The following is a 22,717-nucleotide window of genomic DNA, read 5'->3' as shown; positions in this document are numbered from 1 at the left end:
CAAGAGGAATCACTTTTCTGAGTGCTTTCTTGTGTGGCCACAATCACCTCTGTCTTCTTGCTCCCCTCTGTGATTGGACTTGATCTTTTAATATTTCTTTGCTACCAGGGGCTAGAAAATACAGCATTTAAGCGTGGTGGGAAATGGGGACTGTTGAGACAGGTTGGACAGCTGTTGAGTTGGAAAGAAAAAGCTGGACCACATCAGAGCACATGCTATCAAAAGAGTTACGAACTTACATGACAGAAAATTACATGAACTTGAAATATGCCTTTACCAAATGCCAACCTGACAGGAAGCTGCTTTATAGAGGTATCATGTCCTTAGATAGCCAGGTGATTATCGGTGTCCCTTTCTGCCCTGATTTTCTAATACCTTGGCTCATCCTTAATCACTGCAGAGTGCCACCAGTTTAGAAAAAAATCTCAAAAGGAAATTAATTTTGACTTCCTTTAACATCCTAGAGAGTTTTCTTTTCAGCTGGGATTGGATCCAGCCTTCTTTCCCACAATGACAAATGTGGCAGTTAAAGCGAACCTGTGAATCCTGGCTTGACACCTTCCCCTCCTCCCACCACCTCCCATTAAAAAGCAAAAGCATTTTCTATGTGACCAGTAATGTGTTAGGTACGCTACATAAATTATCTATTTAATTCTTATGAAATCTATAAGGTGGGCTATATTCTTAGACTCCTTGAACTTGAACTACAGAGAGACCAAGTGCCTTGCCCAAGATCACTCCCCTGGTTAGTCAGCAGTAGAATGGGGATTTTAACCCAGCTAGGCTACTTCCAGGGCCTAGTTCTCAGGGAGTGGTTACACTGCTTTTTTCAAAGGCTGTGTTCCATTGAGACACCAAGGTTGGGAGGATAAGGTAAGTTAATCTACACTAATAAAAGAGAAACATGGTAATTAGTGTACGACCACTACCCTTCCCATTGGCTAATCAGGGAGAGCTGGGATTGGATCCAGCCTTCTTTCCCACAATGACAAATGTGGCAGTTAAAGCGAACCTGTGAATCCTGGCTTGACACCTTCCCCTCCTCCCACCACCTCCCATTAAAAAGCAAAAGCATTTTCTATGTGACCAGTAATGTGTTAGGTACGCTACATAAATTATCTATTTAATTCTTATGAAATCTATAAGGTGGGCTATATTCTTAGACTCCTTGAACTTGAACTACAGAGAGACCAAGTGCCTTGCCCAAGATCACTCCCCTGGTTAGTCAGCAGTAGAATGGGGATTTTAACCCAGCTAGGCTACTTCCAGGGCCTAGTTCTCAGGCAGTGGTTACACTGATTTTTCAAAGGCTGTGTTCCATTGAGACACCAAGGTTGGGAGGATAAGGTAAGTTAATTAGGAAATATTTCTAGAAGGGACACAGAGGGCAAGAGATAAGATAAGACATCCCATTCCCCTTTTGTGGTTAAGAAAACAAGAAGAGATGATTCTTGCGTAAGAATAGGCAACAGAAAGTCTGAATAAGAAGCACAGAGGTGGAAAGTAAAGCATTTTACAAAGGAAGGCAGCTGGAAGTTTTCAGTTTGTAGTGTTTGTCTCAGCCCCAGTCATCACTACCAAGGTCTCTCCAGAATGAATTGCTCAGTGAACATATCAACAAGGTAGGAAATGTCATAATTATAGTTTTTATTATCTCCCCAAAGAATACACTAGCATGGTAGATATTGTTATAATTTTAAAGAAAAGTGCTATGTAGCAACCATGACTGCTGATGAAATAAAACAAGCCGGTTTTTCATTCTCTGGTATTAAAAAAATGCAAAGATAAAAAAAGGGATTTTCAGATATTATTCTGTGCCTGTTCTAAATGTAGTTGTAGTTGGGCAACAGCTCTGCTTATTGGTTGCTCTATGCTTTTTCTCTTTTGAATAAACACATACTCAGCATGTTCTGGACAACATTCCTGGAAGTCAGCTTAGTAACAGTGAATGGTCCACGAAATGATTTGGGTACCACGTCACACTAACTGATGGAGTAAAGGAAGCATTGTGCCTGCTTGATGCAGAGTTGGCTCCTGTACGGAGCTGACACTTGAGTGGGCATGTTAGTGATTGTTGTGGAATATTGATATGATAAGCTCTCCTTCTTTGACCTCCAGCTTCTCTGAAGCCTTTGCCTGAGATGCTTGCAAGAGCTTGCACTCTTGCTTGTATGGCAACCTAGAAGTGTGGAAAAATGAATGCCCTGTGGGGCAACCCTCTGTTGAAAGGAACCATGAGAAAATGGTTAAATGCTTCTCTCTTTTGTCCCTAGGGCAGACAATTCTCAGACTCATTCTATACATTTCCTCATAAGGTCAGACAATTCTAAGACTCATTTTACAATATGTTTTTATTGATTTTTAGAGGGAGAGGAAGGTGGAGAGAAAGACAGAAATATTGATGAGAGAGGAACATCAATTGGCTTGCCGCCTGCTCACCACCTACTGGGGATTGAGCCCACAACTCAGGCATGTGCCCTGACCAGGAATCTGAACCAGTGATCTCTCCTTGCATGGGCCGGGCCTTAGACTCATTTTAGCTAGCTCTTCAGAAGATCCCAGTAGAATCAAGCATGGTTGCCCAGGGTGATGTTCTCCTCCACATGGGCCTTTGTACTGACTTTTCCATTTTATTCTTTCTAGGCTTTCACTGCACTCCTGTTTCCTGAGATCATTTGCAAAATAAACTACTTGGATGCAATCCTTTATTCAAGTTCCACTTTTATGGAGCACCCAGGCTAAGACAATGCCCGTTATAAAAGGAGCAGTATTTATGGGCTGAAAGATAATAGGTGGTGTTTGTGTGAGGATGGTATTGCTATTTAACATGGTTTTCTTTCCTCTACCAGATCCCTAAATATTGGAATCCTGAAGGGCTTAGTTCTTAGCCTTCTTCTTGTCTTGATCTACAATTTCTCCTTAGACAATCTCTGGCTCTATGGTTTTAACCACCACCTCTATTTTGATGCTTTGCCTAATTGTATCTTTAGTCGTGACCTCTTTCCTGAGTACCAGAATCATTTATTCAATTGTCTACATATCATCTCCATTTGGATATCTAACAGGCATCTTTCCCATCACCTGTACATAGTAAAACTTGTTTAGCTCCCAATAATGCCCTGTAAAAATCCTGGTATGCCTTTAATCTTCCTCATGTCACCACCGTCTTTTAGCTATAATCCCAACAAATAAAATTTAAAAATCTGGATGTTCTCCATTCAGCTCCTTTCACACATTTCCCAGGAAGTTCTGTCAGTTCTCTCTCCATCTGCAGAATAGATCTCAAGTTCATCCACTTATTTGCACCTCCATTGCCATCACTCTTGTCTTAAGCAAAATGATCTTTTGTGAGGATCACTGACAAAAGTCTTCTAAAATCAATTTCTATACTGCAGTCAAAATGGTTTAGACAAACAGATATGCCACCACATGCTTCTTTAAAACATTCCAATGGCTTTTTAAAGGACCTAGAAATAAAAGTCAACCTTCCCACGCTTCCAAGGCCCTGCTAATGTCAGACAGAATTTTCTGCCTTGCTTCCTTAGGCTCCAGCTATTGTGAAAACTTTTTCATTCTTCCAAAAGCCTAGGTTCTATCTCTCTTCTGGGTCTTCCATTTTTCTAAACCTTCTGCCTGAATACTTGTTTTTTTCTGCTTTTCATAGGTTACACTCCTTTTTCTTTAGGCCTTAGTACAAATATCTCCTCTTCTGGAGTCATTCTTCTAGTAAGCACCTGTCTAGAATAGTGCCTTCAACCTGTTACTTTATTGCTTCTTGTTTCTTTCCTTCATAATTCTTTTCATAAATTTATATTGTGTCTTGAGCCATTTTTATTTTCTTTTTATCTTCTCACTTAGGAGATTAAACTCTATGAGAGTAGGAATCTTGAAAGGATCTGACACATTTGTGGAATATATTAATGGACAGGCTAATTATTTTGAGAAATTCTTCTGGATGGGTGCACATAGGCATTTCTTCTTAGCTACCCTGAGGCAAAGAGCCTAATAAACATTGTCTAATATTTCCTCTCTCAATAATCCATAAATCTCTGCATCTTGGGACTCCTAATGAGATCAAGAGATGAGAGTAAACATTTTTTTTTTTTGGTAAAAATGTGAAGACATTCTTATAATTCTTCATTTCTTATTTCCTATGGTAGTCTTGTTTTCAAGTAGGGAGCGAAACTGATGATTCATCTTATAGTAATCAAATTTATTGTGATTATTTGCATTTCAATTTGCTTTTTTTCTAAGTAGGATAATTATTTCTGAGAAACAATAGGTTTTTATGGGAAAGAAAAAGACTTCATATCTATTCAGCCTAGGATGCTTTTTCTTATGAAAATTACTTGGCTAATTTATACTATAACTATGCTACACACAGAATAAAATTCCTAGTAATTCTTAGCTTCCCCTTTTCCAGCTATGCTTAGATCCATAGTTTCAATTCCCTTCAAAGACATACATACCCAAAACTTCAATGCCTTTTAGTCCCAGATTCTTTTTTATCCTAGTTTCAGTTTTCATACCTGTTACATTAGGGTATGAAGCCAGTTTTTTGATGAGTCAGCAAAGGCTGGATCTGTTTACTGGTGGACTGGGGGCCTAGGCCCTGTGCTCACCTCAGGAGTCTTATTCTAAAAATTTGGTAATAAATATCACTAGTGCCAAACGGGTAAACTTTGTTTCTTATCTTTATGATAAAAATAAAGATGAAACAAGTCCAGTCCTGAGCTGGTGAAATGGTAATACCAATTACTTTTTGTTATTTCTGAAAATATTTATAGACATTCATGCCTGTATATCAAGCCAACATTGCATTTTTAGGCAATTTGCTTCTTAAAGCAATCTCGTGCCGTTTTATAATTTAGGGTTTCCACACACTGGATTTTCCTAAGGAGAGGCACATGGCTATTATTTGTGATTTAGATTCTTGATATATAATAACTACCATAGGCTTTGTTGTTTTTAAACAAAAACAACTGGTCTATACCCACTTGCTAATTATATCCTCAGTTTGCAAAAATGACGTAAAATAATTTGATTTTATATCTTGCACCTGATTTTCCTTGTTACTCTTTGAGCATTCGAATGACTTTGAGATTTTATAATACAGAGATTTTCTGTAGTCTAACCTTAGGGAAAATTCATTACCTCCTTTGTAATTACTTGATGGTATGAAAAATACCTGCTCAGTGATCAGTCTCATTAATGGATCTTTTTATTTTTTCAATTACAGTTTACATTCAATACTTAAAAAAAAAATCTTCTGTCAACCCCATTTTTAAAAATTGATTTCAGAGAGGAAGGGAGAGGGAGAGAGAGATAGAATCATCATTGATGAGAGAGAATCATTGATCGGCTGCCTTCTGCATGCCCCCTACTGGGGATTGAGCCCATGCAACCCAGGCATGTGCCCTGACCGGGAATCAAACCGTGACCTCCTGGTTCATGGTCTGACACTCAACCCCTGAACCACCCTGGCCAGGCACACTCAATACAATTCTGTACCAGTTTCCAGTGTACAGCTTAGTGGTCAGACAATCATATACCCTACAGAGTGCTTCCTTGTTATTCCAACCACTCGCCTGGCACCATACATATTTACCACAATATCATTGATTATATTCCCTATGTTGTGCTTTACATCCCTGTGACTGCTTTGTAACTAGCAATTTGTAATTTTTTTTATTCCTTCACCTTTTACCCTGCCCCCCAAACCTCCTCCCCTCTGGAAACCATCAGTCTGTTCTCTGTATAAAGGAGTCTGTTTCAATTTTATTTGTTTATTCTGGTCTTTAGATTCCACATGTAAGTGAAATCATATAGTATTTATCTTTCTCTATGGACTCATTTCACTTAGCATAATACTCTCTAGGTCAGTGATGGCGAACCTTTTGAGCTCGGTGTGTCAGCATTTTGAAAAACCCTAACTTAACTCTGGTGCCATGTCACATATAGAAATTTTTTAATATTTGCAACCATAATAAAACAAAGACTTATATTTTTGATATTTATTTTATATATTTAAATGCCATTTAACAAAGAAAAATCAACCAAAAAAATGAGTTCGCGTATCACCTCTGACACTCGTGTCATAGGTTCACCATCACTGCTCTAGGTCATCAATCTTGTCTTGACTGACTTGGAAAGAACCAAGAAAACAATTTGAAGTATTTGATCAGTCAGAAGCTGGCTTTGACTGCTCTGAGTGACTTCTGTCCTCTTCACCTCCTCTGCCTGTGCCCCAGGCTGAATCATCAAATGCCTTACTTTCCGTGCAGAGGAGTCCAGACCTCCCGTAGGGGCAGAGGCAGACGATGTCTGTCCCAGATTTGGGAACACAGGTGGCCCCGTTTCTACATGAGTTGTTTTCACACATTGCAAACTGGCACAGCTTGCCTGAGTACAGCCTTGGACACACACAAAACCGGTTTTCACCATCACTGAGAAGACAAAAATAAATTATTTATTCAATCAGAAAACAATCGATCTTTTACACACATATACACATGCACGCATGCACACACGTAAATAAAATTACATCTTGTCTAATAAGTGGAATTGTTCTTTGGCCCTTTCTGGGAAGTGGAACTTTTTCTCCTCCTGTTCACTTTCTGTGTTATTTAACTTTTAATTATTTGTAGCTATGTACTTTGCATCGAAAGCAGATTAGCAGCTTTATAGATCATCTGAAGCCAGGAATTCTATTTTAAGCCACCTATTTTTACTTTTGATGTATCTCGTCTCCTATTTCACACTAGGTGCCTTTTCAGAGCTTCATTAAATATGTGTGGCGTTGCCTCAATAAAGTGCTTCAAATATCTATTAAAATAAAACCATCTTAGAGAATTTCAAGCCTGGTGACCAGCGTCCTCCACGGAGGACACTGCCCTCCAAAGAGTGCCCTTGTGGTAATTTGGAAAGAAAATCTCAGTGGGGAGCTGTGATGACTATACAACTCTCTGGCTGAAAATATGGTTTGGTGGCCACGAGTGAGCGAGTGAGCGTGCCTGGGAGAGCTGCGCTCAGGAAAAATCCTCCTCTCACCGGGAAGCCTCCTCTGGAGGGAAAGTGGCCGGAAGTCTGCTGTTCTGCCTCCCTGCACCCATCCCCCTTTTAACCGGAGCCTCAGCAAACCCACCCCTCCATCACTCTCAGCGCAGCCAGCTGACAGGAGGGGCAGATCCTGAATCTTACTGTCGATCACAGTGACTAATGCACTGTTTTTTTTTTTTTTTTTTTTTTTAATTGGGGTTACTAAACTGGTAGCTTCTGGTAGCATCTGCCTGTCCAGAGGGGAGAGCCTGGCTGAGAGTAAATGACTAATTCCAAGCAACACCAGTATAAGAGGCTGGGGGACATAGACAATTAATGATATTACTTGGGCACCAGATCTAGCCCTTCCTCTGCAGTTATGTGAGCTGATATATTTTAACCCCCTTTTAAGTGTTGAACCAATTTAAGTTGGGGTTTTGTCACTTGCTGTTAAATGAATTCCATTTAATATGAATGTCCTTTCCTTCCTTTTTTATCTTCTCATTATCAAGTCCACACACCTTGCCATATGCGGATCTTTTTATTTTTTCCTGCTTACATCTTATCTTCTAAATATGACTGTAAGCTCTTAAAGGTAGGTGTCAGGAGCATCCCGGAATTAGAAAGCTGGTATATTTTGTCTTTATGACTCAGCCTCCCAAGCTAGTTGTAGATTTTGCCCATACCATGGTATTTTCTCTTGTCCTCATCATTCTGGTCTTTTGATGCTTTTCTTACATATTTTAATCCCCTTAGTCCAAAATAAATTCGCTCGTAGGAAAGTCTCAGATTTTTTTCATACTAATGAATACCCGACTTTGAAATCTGAAGAGGTTTCCTTTTCCAAATATATATATTGATTTCAGAGAGGAGGGGAGGAGAATAGAGATAGAAACATCAATGATGAGAGAGAATCATTTATTGGCTGCCTCCTGCACACCCCCGATTGGGGATCGAGCCCGAAACCCGGGCATGTGCCCTTGACTGGAATTGAACCCAGACCCCTTCAGTCCGCAGGCTAATGCTCTATCCACTGAGCAAAACCAGCCAGAGCAAAACATTTTTATGTTTTTTGTTAATCCTCACACAAAAATATGTTTTTCCCCATTGATGTTTTAAAAAATATATTTTTATTGATTTTAGAGAGGAAGGGAGAGGCAGAGAGAGATAGAAACATCAATGATGAGAAAGAATCATGGATCAGCTGCCTCCTGCATGCTCCTCACTGGGGATTGAGCCTGCAACTGGGGCATGTGCCCTGACCAGGAATCGAACTGAGACTTCCTGATTCATAGGTGGATGCTCAACCAGAGGCCCGCTGGCCAGGCCCACCCCCCCCATTGCTTTTTTGAAAGGGTGGAAGGGAGGGAGGGAGGGGGAGAGAGAGAAACATCAATGTGAGAGAGACATATCAATTAGTTGCCTCCCGCAAGAGCCCCAACTGGGCCTAGGGGATCGCTCCTGCAACCCAGGTACATGCCCTTGACTGGGAATTGAACCCATGACCCTTCAGTGATTCTCTCCCATCATTGAGCAACCGGCCAGGGACAGAAATATATGTTCTTTTATATTAATTTTCTATGTTAATGGGATGAGGCACCATGGAGAACCTTAATGTATCAGGTAGCAGGTAAAACTAGCTTTGGAGGGCTGTGAGGCTTTGAGACCCTCAGATTTTGCTGACACATAAGGTGGTCCTGTAAGTGATCAGTGATGTACTCATTTTATAACTCTGATGGCAGCTTCCATAGGGCTTTACACGTAGTATACAGATATAGAATCTCATAGGTTTTCAGAGTTGGGAAAGAAAAAAGATCCATGTCACTAAGACGACAATAAAGCACCTTAGACATACGCTTCTGTTTCTGGGCTACAAAACAAAGTTTTGAGGACTGCCGAGCCAAGGCTACTCCTTCTTGCCAGAGAATTGTACTAAAGTATAACCAGACTACCTGGCAGGTATAGAGATACCTTCTGGTGTGACTTAAAAGTGTTAGTTGGGAACTTGATGTTGTTGAGGCCATGGATAAACCTAATGTAACTTCACTTCCACTCACCTAACTTGGGGTTGGAAGCTCAGAATTTAGCATCTGTATTCTGGGAAAAAGTCTAGAACAACACTCTTGCAAGCTGCATTCTGGAAGGACCAAATTAGTCTTTTTATAGTAAAGGAGAATGCCACATATGGGAACGTCAATGAATCTAAATATTGACTGATTGAAGTGCTTTAATCATACAGCCCTCACCAGATTTGAGATGCAGGAAAGATGCTTTTATGTTAAAAACCAAGGAAAGCACTAATTTTAATCACGTCCTATTGATAAACCAAGCTTCGTTTCCTTTTTGCTTCCATCAGGTGTTGGGAGAAGTTGGTTGTATAAATTGACGCGGATATGACTAACTGCGTGCATCTGCACATCCGCAGGCAGCTAGAGCAGAGAGAAAAATAGAGATTCTGTAGAAAACACTCCAAGAAAGGGGAAAATCACCTTCTCTGGCTAACCAAGGGCAAGTGCCCAAAGCCCTTTGGCCCACCACAGTATTCCACAGCATTATATTAAAAAGAGTCAGATTTAACCAATCGAGATTTTGTCAGATGATGGTAACTGTACACTTCACTTCAAATTTTACCTTCAAGCCCTGCTGGCGTGGCTCAGTGGTTGAGCATCGGCCTATGAACCAGGAGGTCAAGGTTCGATTCCCAGTTGGGGCACATGCCTGGGTTGCATGGGCTCGATCCCCAGTGGGGGGGGGGGAGGGTGCAGGAGGCAGCTGATCCATGATTCTCTCCCATCATTGATGTTTCTCTCTCTCTCTCCTTCTCCCTTCCTCTCGGAAATCAATAAAAATGTATATTTAAAAAGAAAGAAAGAAAAGGAATGATTACAAAAAACAACAACAACCCAGAAAACAAATTGTACCATCAAGTCCAAAAGATTTCCTGGAGTGCCAGATATTTTACCAATGATTTTAAAAAAATATGTTTGCCACCAGCTGTGTAACACCTGGACCTAAAGGTTTCTCCTATTCAGATTTTACCAAAGACCTGTTACTGAATCCCAGTTTCCTCAAAGCTAGGAAGTCAACTGTTTCTGCTGCCACTTAACGCACCTTGATGCCTTGCCACACCCTAAAGTGACTGGCAATGCCAACCAGGACAGGGATGCCCTGAGGTTGAAGAACCTTATGTAACAGTTACTTTTGGAAGCAGTGATTAAACCACTTCACCTTCCTTCACCCAGTTCCCTTTAAATGTTGTAAGACTGCCATGAATTTGTTGGGTGCTGTTTAATTAGTTAGGGGAGAATATATTCACATGAAATAAATACTTTTTCATTTGAGAACATTTTAAAAAGATAACCCTTCCCAGACCTATGAACCACACATAAACCTGTTTGCAAACTTTCTCTAGACAAGTCGGGGCACTTTTGTGATTAAAAGTAGGTCTGGCCCTAACCGGTTTGGCTCAGTGGATAGAGCATCGGCCTGCAGACTCAAGGGTCCCAGGTTCAATTCTGGTCAAGGGCATGTACCTTGGTTGCAGGCACATCCCCAGTAGGGGGTGTGCAGGAGGCAGCTGATCGATGTTTCTAACTCTCTATTCCTCTCCCTTCCTCTCTGTAAAAAATCAATAAAATATATTTAAAAAAAGTAGGTCTGGAAGAGATCCTCAGTTATTGGCGAGATTTATACCTGGACACTGTATTTAGTGTCAATTGCTGTCAACCAGTATCTTCTGTGCACCTGCATCACGGACAGAGGCACGTGCCATGGGATATGTAAGACTCGTCTTTACTGTTGGGAGGGGAGACAGCATCAGTTCACGAACTGGTCTCTGTAAGATACCACATGTGTTATGTGGGTTTATATGCATATTTCAAAAGTGGCGAGGATTTTGAGGGCTTCTTAAAGCTGGTCTCTGGTCTGGTGCCAGAGAGGATGTTCCATGGGCTTTTAAATGCGGATTCCTGCGCTCCCCTTGCCCTCAGAGATTTTGATTTTGGGGTCAGGACTGAGATTTTGCATTTAATAAATGTCATCAGATGATCCTGTTGCATAGCCTACTGTGAGTTTAAGCCAGCTTCCCTGAGACAGATTTTCTCACCAGAGTAAAAGCTTGGTGGCCATCAGTTACTATCATGCCATTAGTAGGATGCTAGGGCATTATAATTTTCTCTTTTTTGGGCTTCATTTTGACTTTTGTCAGACCTGTTTCTGAAAACACAATACAAAGATTAGAGGGTTTTTATTTTACTAGTGCCAAATATAGCCTATTGCATGTCCCTTATACGTAACAACATGAAGCAGAAAAAAAATTCAGTAATTTAAAAGCTTAGTTAAAAAAATACCAACTATCTAAGTAAACGCAAATATCTGTATAATTGGGCACTGTAACTACAGCATATTCGATTACAAGTCACAATATGGTTAGCATAGCAAATGACTATCATTAAGTTTCTATGGGTATCAAAAATTATCTTCAGAAAAATGGAACTGTTTAAAAAAATCAAAGATGTTAGTGAAAAGGATGCCCCCTATTTACATAACACAGCCAGATGCCTCAAAACCTTCTAGAACTAAAAGGACCTCTGCATGTATTAACTTAAAAAAAAAAGAAATCACTCTTCCTGCACTCTTTGTAGCTAACGGATCATTAGCGGATTTCAAAGTTGACCACCCACAGTGTCAAGAGAGGGAGCTTCCCAGTAGGAAAGTGTGCAGAATGAATCCTTATGAATAATGTCGGTAGATACTTCTGAAAACTAAAATTGCTATTGGCAGAAATAACCCATCTCTATGTATAGGCGCTTCTATTTATAGAACCACAGCACAGGCACAGGAAAGAATGCAAATGAGATCCCCAGTAGCCGTGGTTCAAGTGGAACTTCCATTCTTTTTTCATGAATTTCACACCACAGTAAGAGTCTGCTGATTACAAGGCAATACCTGCCTTCTCCCCAGCTGCCCTAAAGCATTAAACTCCTTTCAGATGAATTGTCAGCTGTATGTGCAACCTGGTGCTCCAGCACCACACATAGTCTTTCTTTTTACTAGTAAATATATTTTTATTGATTTCAGAGAGGAAGGGAGAGTGAGAAATAGAAACATCAATGATGAGAGAGAATCATTGATTGGCTGTCTCCTGCACGATTCGGGGGATCAAGCCCACAACCTGGGCATGTGCCCTGACCGGGAATCGAACTGTGGCCTCCTGGTTCATAAGTCAATGCTCAACCCCTGAGCCACACCTGCTGGGCCAGATAGTCTTTCTTTGTCTCTAAGACAGAGCTGCCCCAACGGAGGTTACTTCTCACAGTAAGGCACCTCATCATATTTAACATTTTTCATTTTTTTTCTTTCCTAAAAGTAGCCACACGTGAAAATAATAGAAAAAAGTGATGCAAAACCAAAATTATCTTGAGGTGGCCTAGAAAGGGAACTTGGAGAACACAGTCCATGTAACATGCCCATGAACAGAGAGCTCAGGGAAAATGTCCTCTGCTTCAGAAGCCTGTGTCTTTACATAAGATTTTACGTCAGGCAGACACAAAGAAGATGCAAAAGGATAACAGCAATAACAGAAATCATAGCATCACACGTAAAGGAAGAATACATAAAATAAATAATTACAAACAATATGAAAACATGTTTGTTTCTTCCTGTTCTAGGATCTGCCCAATTTAATCTCATGGGTATTTTAGAAAGAAAACTTGGGTTTATGTTATAATCTCTCTCTCCCCTGTCTCCCTCCTCTCTTTTAAAAACCATGGTTCACTTTACAAAAAAGCTTTTATTGGTAAAGAAAGATAATCAGAAATTTCCTTCCCAGCAAAGGATGTCTTTAACATTTCCTTTGCCTTGTGGCCCACTAGTCCCTATGGAGTTAAAGCCTTGCTTCTAACAGAGGAGCTTCAGTAAACATCAAACCCCAAATAGGGAGCTAAAACGGCAAAACTGGCTATAATCTAAATAAATGATACAGGCATGAAAATGTGCCCGGCAGAGTACTTGGCATTGGTCAGCTGCTCATTATATGTTAGGGAAAGGAGGTTGGCAGAGGTGAAACATACAATTAGTGAAGTCAGTCAGTCCATGGTGGGCTAAGAACAGAATGGAATCTGGTATAAAGAGAAGTGGGCTGGAAGGATGGGGTGGAGGGTATGGATGAGTGGGAACATAGAATGATGAGTTAATAATTGTTGAATAAATATATTATTTCAATGTTTATAATTACCTTCCTCCAATTAAAAAAATATCCCAGAGTCTTAAGATTAGACTTTGTGACTAAGCAACAACTTAATATTAGATTTTCTTATTCTGTGTTCATTGCAAAATTAGCCAGTCTCCAGTCCCCTGCACTGTAAGGGCAATTTGGGCAGAATCTAATATAACAGAATCAGTAAATGCAGTGCTTATGGAGTTCTCAGATAATTTCCTGTAAAGATAATGTGCCGATTTGAATGCTATTTAAGGCCAGAAGAGTTGGTATAAGCTTTTAAAATGCCATTTTAACCTCTACTAAAAAGAAACAAAAAATTCTCTTAAAACATTTGAGTCATTGAAGTGCTGCTTCACCCATTCCCTTCAGTAACGTTCACATACATATAATTTCTACTCAGCTGTTTCCATGGTGAATTCAACCGTTGTCAGGAATGTGGACACAATGGTGGTGATTGTTCTTTTCTGATATTAAGACCTATTTATAAAATGGCTTTGGAGGAAAACCTATTCCTCACAAGCATAAGAATAGTAAATAATAACTCTTTGGAAAGATGCACATCTTTGGAAAGATGAACAAAGAAACATTCTTTGTGAGCATTGCTACATGCCTACATTGAATTTGCAACGAGAAATTTAATTTTTTTGCAATCTCTCACTTAACTCCAGGCCTTCTTTTCCCTCAAATCTTTATGCTCTAAAGCAGGGGTGGGCAAACTTTTTGACTCGAGGGCCACAATGGGTTCTTAAACTGGACCGGAGGGCTGGAACAAAAGCATGGATGGAGTGTTTGTGTGAACTAATATAAATTCAAAGTAAACATCATTACATAAAAGGGTACGGTCTTTTTTTTTTTTTTAGTTTTATTCATTTCAAACGGGCTGGATCCGGCCCGCGGGCCGTAGTTTGCCCACGGCTGCTCTAAGGAGTTCGGAAAAAGCAAGAAATTTATCAAGCTTGATCTTAAACTATAGTTTGAACCTGCCATTTAGAACAAGAAGGTGACATCTGGAACTGTTCCACATCCTCTTATTTGGAGTCCATGGCCTGAACAATATAGACCAGAGATTACTGACTGACAAGATGTTTAATGCCTACCTCTTGAACTGCACAAAGGGTAGGCACAGACACAAGGTTTGGTACACAATTATAAGGAAATATGAAATTTGCCATGTGATGTTGTACGCACTGTACAAAAGTTCATTTCCCTAGTCCCAAACCCAGTTCGGACCTTCATCTCACGCAGCTTCCTCTCTATATCATATCTTCACATTTATGTTAGTCCAGATATTATTCCCCATTCATTTGGAAAAATGTTGGCAGTAATTTTGGCTTTGACTCTTTCATCCTTCTACAGAATAGTTGCTCAGATCTTTTCCAGTCTCTAAGCCCCGTGTTCCACCCTCACACGAGATAACTTCCCTCCCTACTCTACAGCTAGGATTGCAGTTGTCAGCATCAACCCTGGATTTCCCACATCATGTCTTCCTGACTTATTTCTCCATCCTTCTTTTCTTTTACCCCATTTTGGTGTAAAGGATTTTGAGCAAGGAAATAATTATATTATGTATTAGAATTTTCATTCTGGGGAAAATGTATTGGAGGGTCACTGAGAGAAATTCTGACATACTTCCCCCTCTTCTTACTCTTGTTGGGAACTTGTGCAGGAAACTCAGTGGTTTCAGCAGCACCTCCTCAGGTGAATTCCTACTGAGAAGGTTCAGCCCATGCTCCAGTTGGCTTCCCAGCTATACTCAGATGGCTCGGGGGCTGATTCCCAGCAAGTATCAGCAGTATCCCCAAGTGTGGCTTTTCAGTGAGTTCTGAGTCTTTAGGGGGTGGCTTGATGTAGAGTTGCTCATGCCCTCAGTGGGCAAAATCCTCCCAAGTTCAGCAGCCCTGTCGGTGGTTTCTAGTGAGGTCCCTGGAATGCCAGATCACAGCTTCCCAATGAGTTTCATTAGCACCATTGCTGGCTGCTTCCTAGTTTCTTCATCATCAATGAGGGTAGCTTCCTCTGGACCAGTCCCAGCCTGTGGAACCTCAGTGAACTTTTCTACATCCAATGACCACCCTCTTTCCAAGATGGTCTAAATGCCAGCTGGTGTGTGTGTGTGTGTGTGTGTGTGTGTGTGTGTGTGTGTTCCACATTTGTTCCTTCCTTGAGTGCTCTTTCTCAGCCATAGAAGTAGGGATTACAACCTACATTCACTATATCTAAACCCTTTAAAGTATTCTTTACCTTTAGAAGTTACTTCTGTTATTAATAAATAGGGGCCTGGTGCATGAAAATTCATGCTCTCAGGGGTAGAATGGGGCAGAGGGGGGGCAGTCCTTCAGCCCGGCCTGCACCCTCTCGCAGTCTGGGACCTCTTGGGGGATGTCCACCTGCCAGCTTAGGCCTGCTCCCTGGGGGATCGGGCCTAGGCTGGCAGTCAGACATCCCTCTGGCAGCCCGGGAGCCCTTGGGGGATGTCCGACTAATGACATAAGCTGCAGTCAGACATCCTTAGAGCTGCGGAGGAGGCGGGAGAGGCTCCTGCCACTGCCGCTGCACTCACAGCCTTCAGCCCAGCTTGTGACTGAGGGGAGCTCCCCCTGTGGAGATTCTGCCCCCTGGTGGTCAGTGTGCATCATAGCGACCAGTTGTTTCCGGTTGTTCCGCTGTTAGGGTCAATTTGCATATTACCCTTTTATTATATAGGATTATTTTTTGTTGAATTTAAAATTTTTTATTTTGAAATAATTTCAAAATTATAGAAAAATTTCAAAACGAATAAAAAAAAAACTCCCTATTGTCAGCACTCCAATTTATCATTGTTCATGTTTTGCCACATTTTTTCTCACTCCCTCTTTCTATATATATGAATAAAATTATTATTAAGCCATTTCAGAGAATGTAGCAGATATCATGCCACTTTATCCCTAAAAACTGTATATTTTCTAAAAACAAAAATTTTTTTCTTACGGTGTAATTTTCAAAATCAGGAAATTTAACATTGCTGTCATATCATTATCTATTCTACAATCCATATTGAAATTTCAATTGTCCCAGTAATGTCCTGTATTGTAATTTATAGTTGGCATATCTCTTAAGTCTCCTTAATTTGTAATTTTTTCTTTGTCTTTCATGATATTGACATTTTTGAAGAGCAGAGGATCGTTTTGTCGAAGGTCTCTCATGGGTTTGTCTGACATTACCTCACAGCAGGATCCAGACTACGTGTTTTTGGTAGGAATCCCACATAAGTGATGTGCATCCTTTTCAACATATCACAACAGGAGGCCCATTCTGTCTGCGTGTCCCTCTTTTGTCGATGTTAGTGGTGATCACCTGATATGGTGGTGTCTGCCAGATTCACTGTGAGGTTACTGATTTCTAATCGACAGCCAGATGAAGAGATACATAGAGCGAGGTCTTGAACAAAGGACCTCTGTCCTTGTCCTCTGTCCTTGTGGCCCAGCACAGTGGCACCTGGAAGTGTACTGGCTCCCCAACGTGGAAGCTCCCTGAAAAGGCTAGTTAATAATTGTTCATATTAAACTATCCTAAGTTAACCGTGTGGCTTCTGTCTCCTGAGTGTACCCTGAGTTATACACAGAGAAGCAAGCCAGTCGGGAGGAGGTTATTACGGAAATTCAAGTGGAAATGCAGATAAATGAATGGATGTGGGGTATGGAGAGAAGTAATTTGATAGATGTTTAGAGGAAAAATATCTACCTAACCTGTTAATTGGTTTCTGGTTTGGACAACTGAGTAGATTTTGATGGCATTCTTGGAACTGAAGAATAAAGATTTGGAAAGTAGAGGGAGAATACAATGAGCTCATTTCTATACATACATTATTTGAAACATCTATGGATATCCTCGTGAATATGTTCAGTGGTATTGAAATAGGTTATGAATATAAAATTCTTAGGTTATGAATTATAAAATTTGAATATAAGAGAATGTATGAATTACAATGCTACTTGGTATTGGGGGAAAGGCAATTGAAGGAAAAGAAACTTTGACTCAAATACCAAAAGAATTTAAAGTGCTAGACCAGCTATTTGCCATATCAATGAAATAAGAAAGCTTGCATTAAAAGTGTTTATCCATTATAATTTTGTTATCACTGCATGGTAAGATATTACGTGTGTGGGCTCATGTATGGCAACGTTCTTTTTAAGCTTACTGAATACATATTGTTATTTTATTTAAGATCTTTTAATATTATATTTATTTCTGTATACCTTTTTAAATTAAGTCTATTGGGGTGACACTGGTTAATAAGATTATATAAGTTTCAAGTGTACATTCTATAAAACATCATCTGTATATTGCCTTGTGTGCTCACCACCCAAAGTCTAATCTTCTTCTGTCACCATATATTCGACCCCCTTTATCCTATTCAACCTCCCACTCTTCTTTAACAAATACATTTACGTACATGCAATAACTGTTCTTCCTGAGGGCCGTTTGGTTAGCTTCTTGGGGACAGTTGTGAACATAAAAGCTCTGCCCACGAGGGAGAACTGCCTGAACAGAAAGCATCCAGCTCATTTGAATGCAACTGTTGACAATGACAACGAGGTCAACAATGATGATAATTCATTATAAAATGAAACATCTGGGGTGAGTGCTGACCTGGATAGGATGCCAGGGCAACGGGTGTAAACTGAAACTCCCCAAAGAAAACTGGGGGTGTGTATGGTTGCTCTCCGCTTGGAGTAATATTTCCCCGTAGCCTATTGTTACACTGAACACACTAATTAAGTGTAAAGAATCCCCACCGCTTATGGGTGAGTTTAATAATTCTGAAGTATAATGGCTGTGGTTTTATTTTAACTGCTATATTAACTGTAAAAGCATTCTAGGAGGGTTCAAATTTACATCTACTTAGGGCATGAGCTTAGAGTAATATTTTGTATTAAGTTGATAAAACTGAGATGCAAAGCTCAGAGAATAGAAAACAACTTTCCTGAAAAAAGAACTGCTGATAATACATCATTGCTTTGCTATCTTTTTTTTTTCTTTCATCTTGAAAGGGATATTTGAGTTTTAAATACAAGAGGTTGAAAGTGGCTTCAGGCTTTTTCAATTAAAAGTTTAAGTTTTCAACTTCCTTGCACTGGAAAAGACTAAATCTCTCCTTGGAATCAGTTAACGGGAAGTTAAAATGGACCGTGCTATTTCTCTGGAAACCTTGTACAATGGCCAGCCTTCATCAAAAGGTGTTTTCGGCCGGAGGCAAGCTTCTCAGTTCAGTGACCTTATGGACAGCAAAGGACAGTTTAAAAGGCATTTATACCTGTTTAACACTTTTTTTGACACTCTATTAGAGGTGACAATTTTCTTTTACATTAAATGGATAAAAAAAGAAATAGTCAACTTTCCCTGCTGTTTCGATAGTTCCAATTAGTTTCTTTTCCCTCAATTGCTCCATCAGATGGGCTAGATAAGATTTCACTATTTGGGGGGGATCATTTTAAGCCTCCTTTCCAGCAGTTTGTTATTTTTACAGCTCCAATGATTCACCATAAAATGCGTCTCCATCTGCAGGAAGCAATTCTAAAATTGCTTCACTCAACAAATCCAAAACTGCTAGGCTCACTATAGCACAGAAATAGACCTGGTTCGGAAAGGGATTACCTATTGGGCTCAGAAAATCTTTTTCTGAGGCAGGTTATGGCATGTAGCAGACCTCTCAACGGCAGAGGTAACTTTTATTTTTATTGAGAATCATTTGAAGTTTTGTATTGGTTTTATTAACTATTTCTTACTTTTTTTTTTTTAGAGAGAGAGAAAGGTGGAGGGGGAGAGAGAGAGAAAGAGAGAGAGAGAGAGAGAGAGAGAGAGAGAGAGAGAGAGGAGAGAGAGAGAGATATGAGAGAGAAACATCTATCAGATGTCTCCAGTATGCACCCCCTGACCAGTGGTTGAACCTGAAACCTGGGCATGTGCTCTGACCGGGAATTGAACCTGTGACCTTTCAGTGCACGGGGCAATGCTCAATCAACTGAGCCACACCTGCCAGGGCTTAACTATTTCTTGATGTTAAAAAAAAGTGTATTTCCTGGTAACTAACCTATATGTGTAAGTTATTAGTTGTTACAAACTCTCCAATCCATTTCACACTGAATTAAAATGTTCTTTGCAGCTTAAAATTGTATTTAAATAGACACATACTTAAATTCCTTTTTCTCAGAATGTATTAAATCTTAAAATTGAATTCATTTCGAAATTCATTTCATGTAATCCCTACCTTCTCCACCCACCACGCCCCACCGCCTCCCATGGCATATAGATACAAAATATTAGCCTTCAGCATGGAGAAGTTCTTTCTATTTCTCATATAATAGAGTTAAACTTTGGCATAGATTTTTATCTAGACGAAAGTGTAAAATGGGTTAGAAAATCTTGATTTATTGTAGTTATTTTAAATCTGAAGTAAAACAAATATGAAAAGTGCAGGTCAGGAGATACAGTTGTTTGCTAGTTGAATCCCACGTGGAAGCTATTGCTATCCTTGGGACCTAGAGAGGTTAATTATTCCACAGGATTTTTAAAGACAGAGTACAATTTATCTTAATCCCATGTCAACATTTTCCTGAAACTGACTTAGCCTTTCACTCTAGAAAGAAGAGACACACTAGAACTTTTAAGAATGTCCTATTGTGCTGCAGGAGAGGGCAACCGGGGCATCTTTGAGCTGAGTGGTCAGAGGGAAATTCTCAGTGGGATTAATAAGTAAATGGAAATATAAAAAAATAGAAATTAGTCTAGCTAAAGAGTTGGGAGTGTTTCAAACAGTGAACAACATATAAGAAGATATGAGAGAAAGCCTGACATGCCGCAGGACTTGAAAGCAACCATTTCGCTTACAGTTCAGAAAAGGGGAGGGGATTTGAAAAACCAGGCAGAGGCTAGAATCAGATCATGCAAGTATGTCTCTGATTTCATATAAAAATATTCCAACATTAACTTAAACTAATTAGTGTTAAATATCTGTATGATTCCAGAAACATGTAATGTTATATAAGTTGCAACATATCATATTTTCAAAATGATAAACTATTTAGGAATTTGGTAATAGGGTGATAAGGAGATGATGATGTGTTAAAGAAGTTAGTTTCTGCTTTGAATTTTTTTTAGTCCTTTATTTTTATAGATGTCTTATAATACTTCTATCCATATACTGACCTTTTATTCTGACTGCTACCTTAACTGCCTATCACACATTTTCGGGAGATGACTATAAATTATGAAAAGTTGAAAGTTCCCCCAAAAGTGTTCAATCAAATGCTATAAAATTGAGTGTTGACATTTTCCAAAAGTTCAGAAAGTGCAATAGCAATAGTTTCAGAGTGTTGAATATTACCATGGAAGAAAACTGTACCTGAGAAAATTAAATATGAGGATAGAAGGTGAAGAAACTTTTATATTTGTCATAAAAGGTTGGTTTTTTTTTTTTGCTAATGGATATAATTAAGCACTTAATTACTTATATTGTCCTTCAAATCAGACATGGGGGGTGGGCAGGTAGGTCAGGACATTGTCTGGCTCATTGTTTGCAATAAAATGCAAACTGTCAACCTAGAAACAAATTGATAGAATATGAGCCCACTAGTGAGATAGCATTCGAGGCATAAGGTTCAATTAGATATTAATCTAAGCTTCAAATATGTAAATACACTACCTTGTTCTAAGGAAATGTTAGTGCAGTTTATTTATGTTAAGGAAAGAGTATAATAAGAATATATCCAGACTTTAAGTGACCCAAACTTAAAGGACCTTAAATAAAAGGGAAATAATTGTTGACTTCTGTGAAAGAACAGGGATGTTGAGCATAAATATTTGAAAATATGTTTTATTTAACATTTAGATAACTCTTTTCCCACAATCTTAATGATTTCATTTGCTTCGGTTGTTATTCAAATCAACTAAAAGTGTATCAAGCTACTATAATATGGATTATATTATAGTATTAGTTATTATCTATAAGAATAAAAGTGTAATATGCAAATCGACCAAACAACCGAACAGCAGAATGACTGTCCAGACAACCTTCCGGATGACCATGCTATGACACGTACTGGCGCAAGGCCAGCCAAGGTGGGTGCAATGCGATTGGTCAGGGGGCCTTGCCATCACTCCACAATCGCCCTGCAGAGGGAGGCCCAGGCCACCGGCCAGCAAGGCAATCAATCAGGGGGCTCCGCCATTGCCCCAAAGAGGGAGGCCCAGGCCACCCTCTGTGGGGCGATCATCGGGGAGGCTCTGCGGAACTGGAGAACCAGGGGTGTGTTGCGGTGAATGCCAGCAGTGCCAGGCCAAGGTGGGGGCGGGAAGGGGGCGGGGCTGTGAGGCAGCCAGGGCTGGGAGGCAGCCAGGGCTGTGAAGACCTATCCTTGCAGGAATTTTGTGCATTGGGCCTCTAGTATAATATCAGAGAAAACAGAGGAATAATAATTGAATAAGCATTTAGGTTTTAGGAGATGTAAAAAAATCATTTAATTTAACATCTGTTTTATTTTAGAGATGAAGGAACTGAGAACTTTAGCACAACTAGTTAGAAGCAGAGCTGGAACCAGAAATAAATCCCTTATGAATAAAAGGAATAACTTTAGCTGGTTAACCTGTCCCCGTCATTCTATACACCTGCCTACTTTATGGATGACTCTAAGGCAAGTGTTGGGTTTTACCTATTCGGTTCTTAATCGACCTGGCATCTTTCAGCAAGGTGCATCTACCAATCAACTAGGTAAATTAATTTCTTCTTGCCCTTACACACTTTTCAACCTCATACTCTGCTACCTTAAATCAAACGCTTAATTCTTCCTTCAATGATGTATTGAGCCATCTGTAGTTCCTAGCATATCCTTCCCCTAAATCTTCCTCTTCTTCACATGAATAATTCTTATTTAATTTTCAGGGAGAAGATCAATTGCCTTTTTTTGTTTTGTTTTTCCAGAAAGCTTCCCACAAACTTGACAGGTCTGTTGGGAATGGCATCTCTTACACATAGTCTTTTGCTCCCAGTTGGCTGCATAAGAACAGGCCTTGGCCCTGAAACACTTCCTTACAAAGAACCCACACAGCCTGTACTGGGTGTATCACCCTGTGTGGAAATACCCTGTTTCACGTTCAACGAATGCTCTTTTGTTCTGTCTAAGCATGTATGTCAAAGGCCCATAGTCATGCTTTGAGTTTCAGTATTTCAGACTCCATGGGGAGGAGTTGGGGTCCTGCTGCAGCACAGAGAGGTTTGTGTAGGCCATGGCCCTGCATCAGCTGCTGGGCTGGGAAGAGAGGGACTTGCTGCCATGAGAGACGAATGCACGCTATTGGGGCTGACCTTGCTTGGTCCCTTCCACAGAAGAGTAAAGAAAGAGTAAGTGAAGCTTTGTTCCCCTGAGTGCTCGACTGTGCTTTCCTGGGCAACTTTGATACCGAGATGCAGGAGGGCCAAGTGTT

The 22,717-nt window shown here is 40.0% G+C and overlaps 1 protein-coding gene across 1 annotated transcript in view; it reads right to left on the bottom strand.

Moving 5' to 3' along the window:
- The window catches only part of EYS (eyes shut homolog (Drosophila)), an 815,396-nt gene that overhangs the window by 115,744 nt on the left and 676,935 nt on the right, over window positions 1–22,717 (bottom strand). The window contains 1 exon segment of the mRNA XM_014532733.1: window positions 6,274–6,446. Within this exon segment, the coding sequence (XP_014388219.1) occupies window positions 6,274–6,446 (173 nt within the window).

This window comes from Myotis brandtii, unplaced genomic scaffold (assembly GCF_000412655.1).
Source record: "Myotis brandtii unplaced genomic scaffold, ASM41265v1 scaffold904, whole genome shotgun sequence".
Lineage (NCBI taxonomy): Eukaryota > Metazoa > Chordata > Mammalia > Chiroptera > Vespertilionidae > Myotis > Myotis brandtii.
The sequence above is the reverse complement of the archived record's forward strand: the minus strand, read 5'-3'. Positions and strand labels throughout refer to the sequence as shown.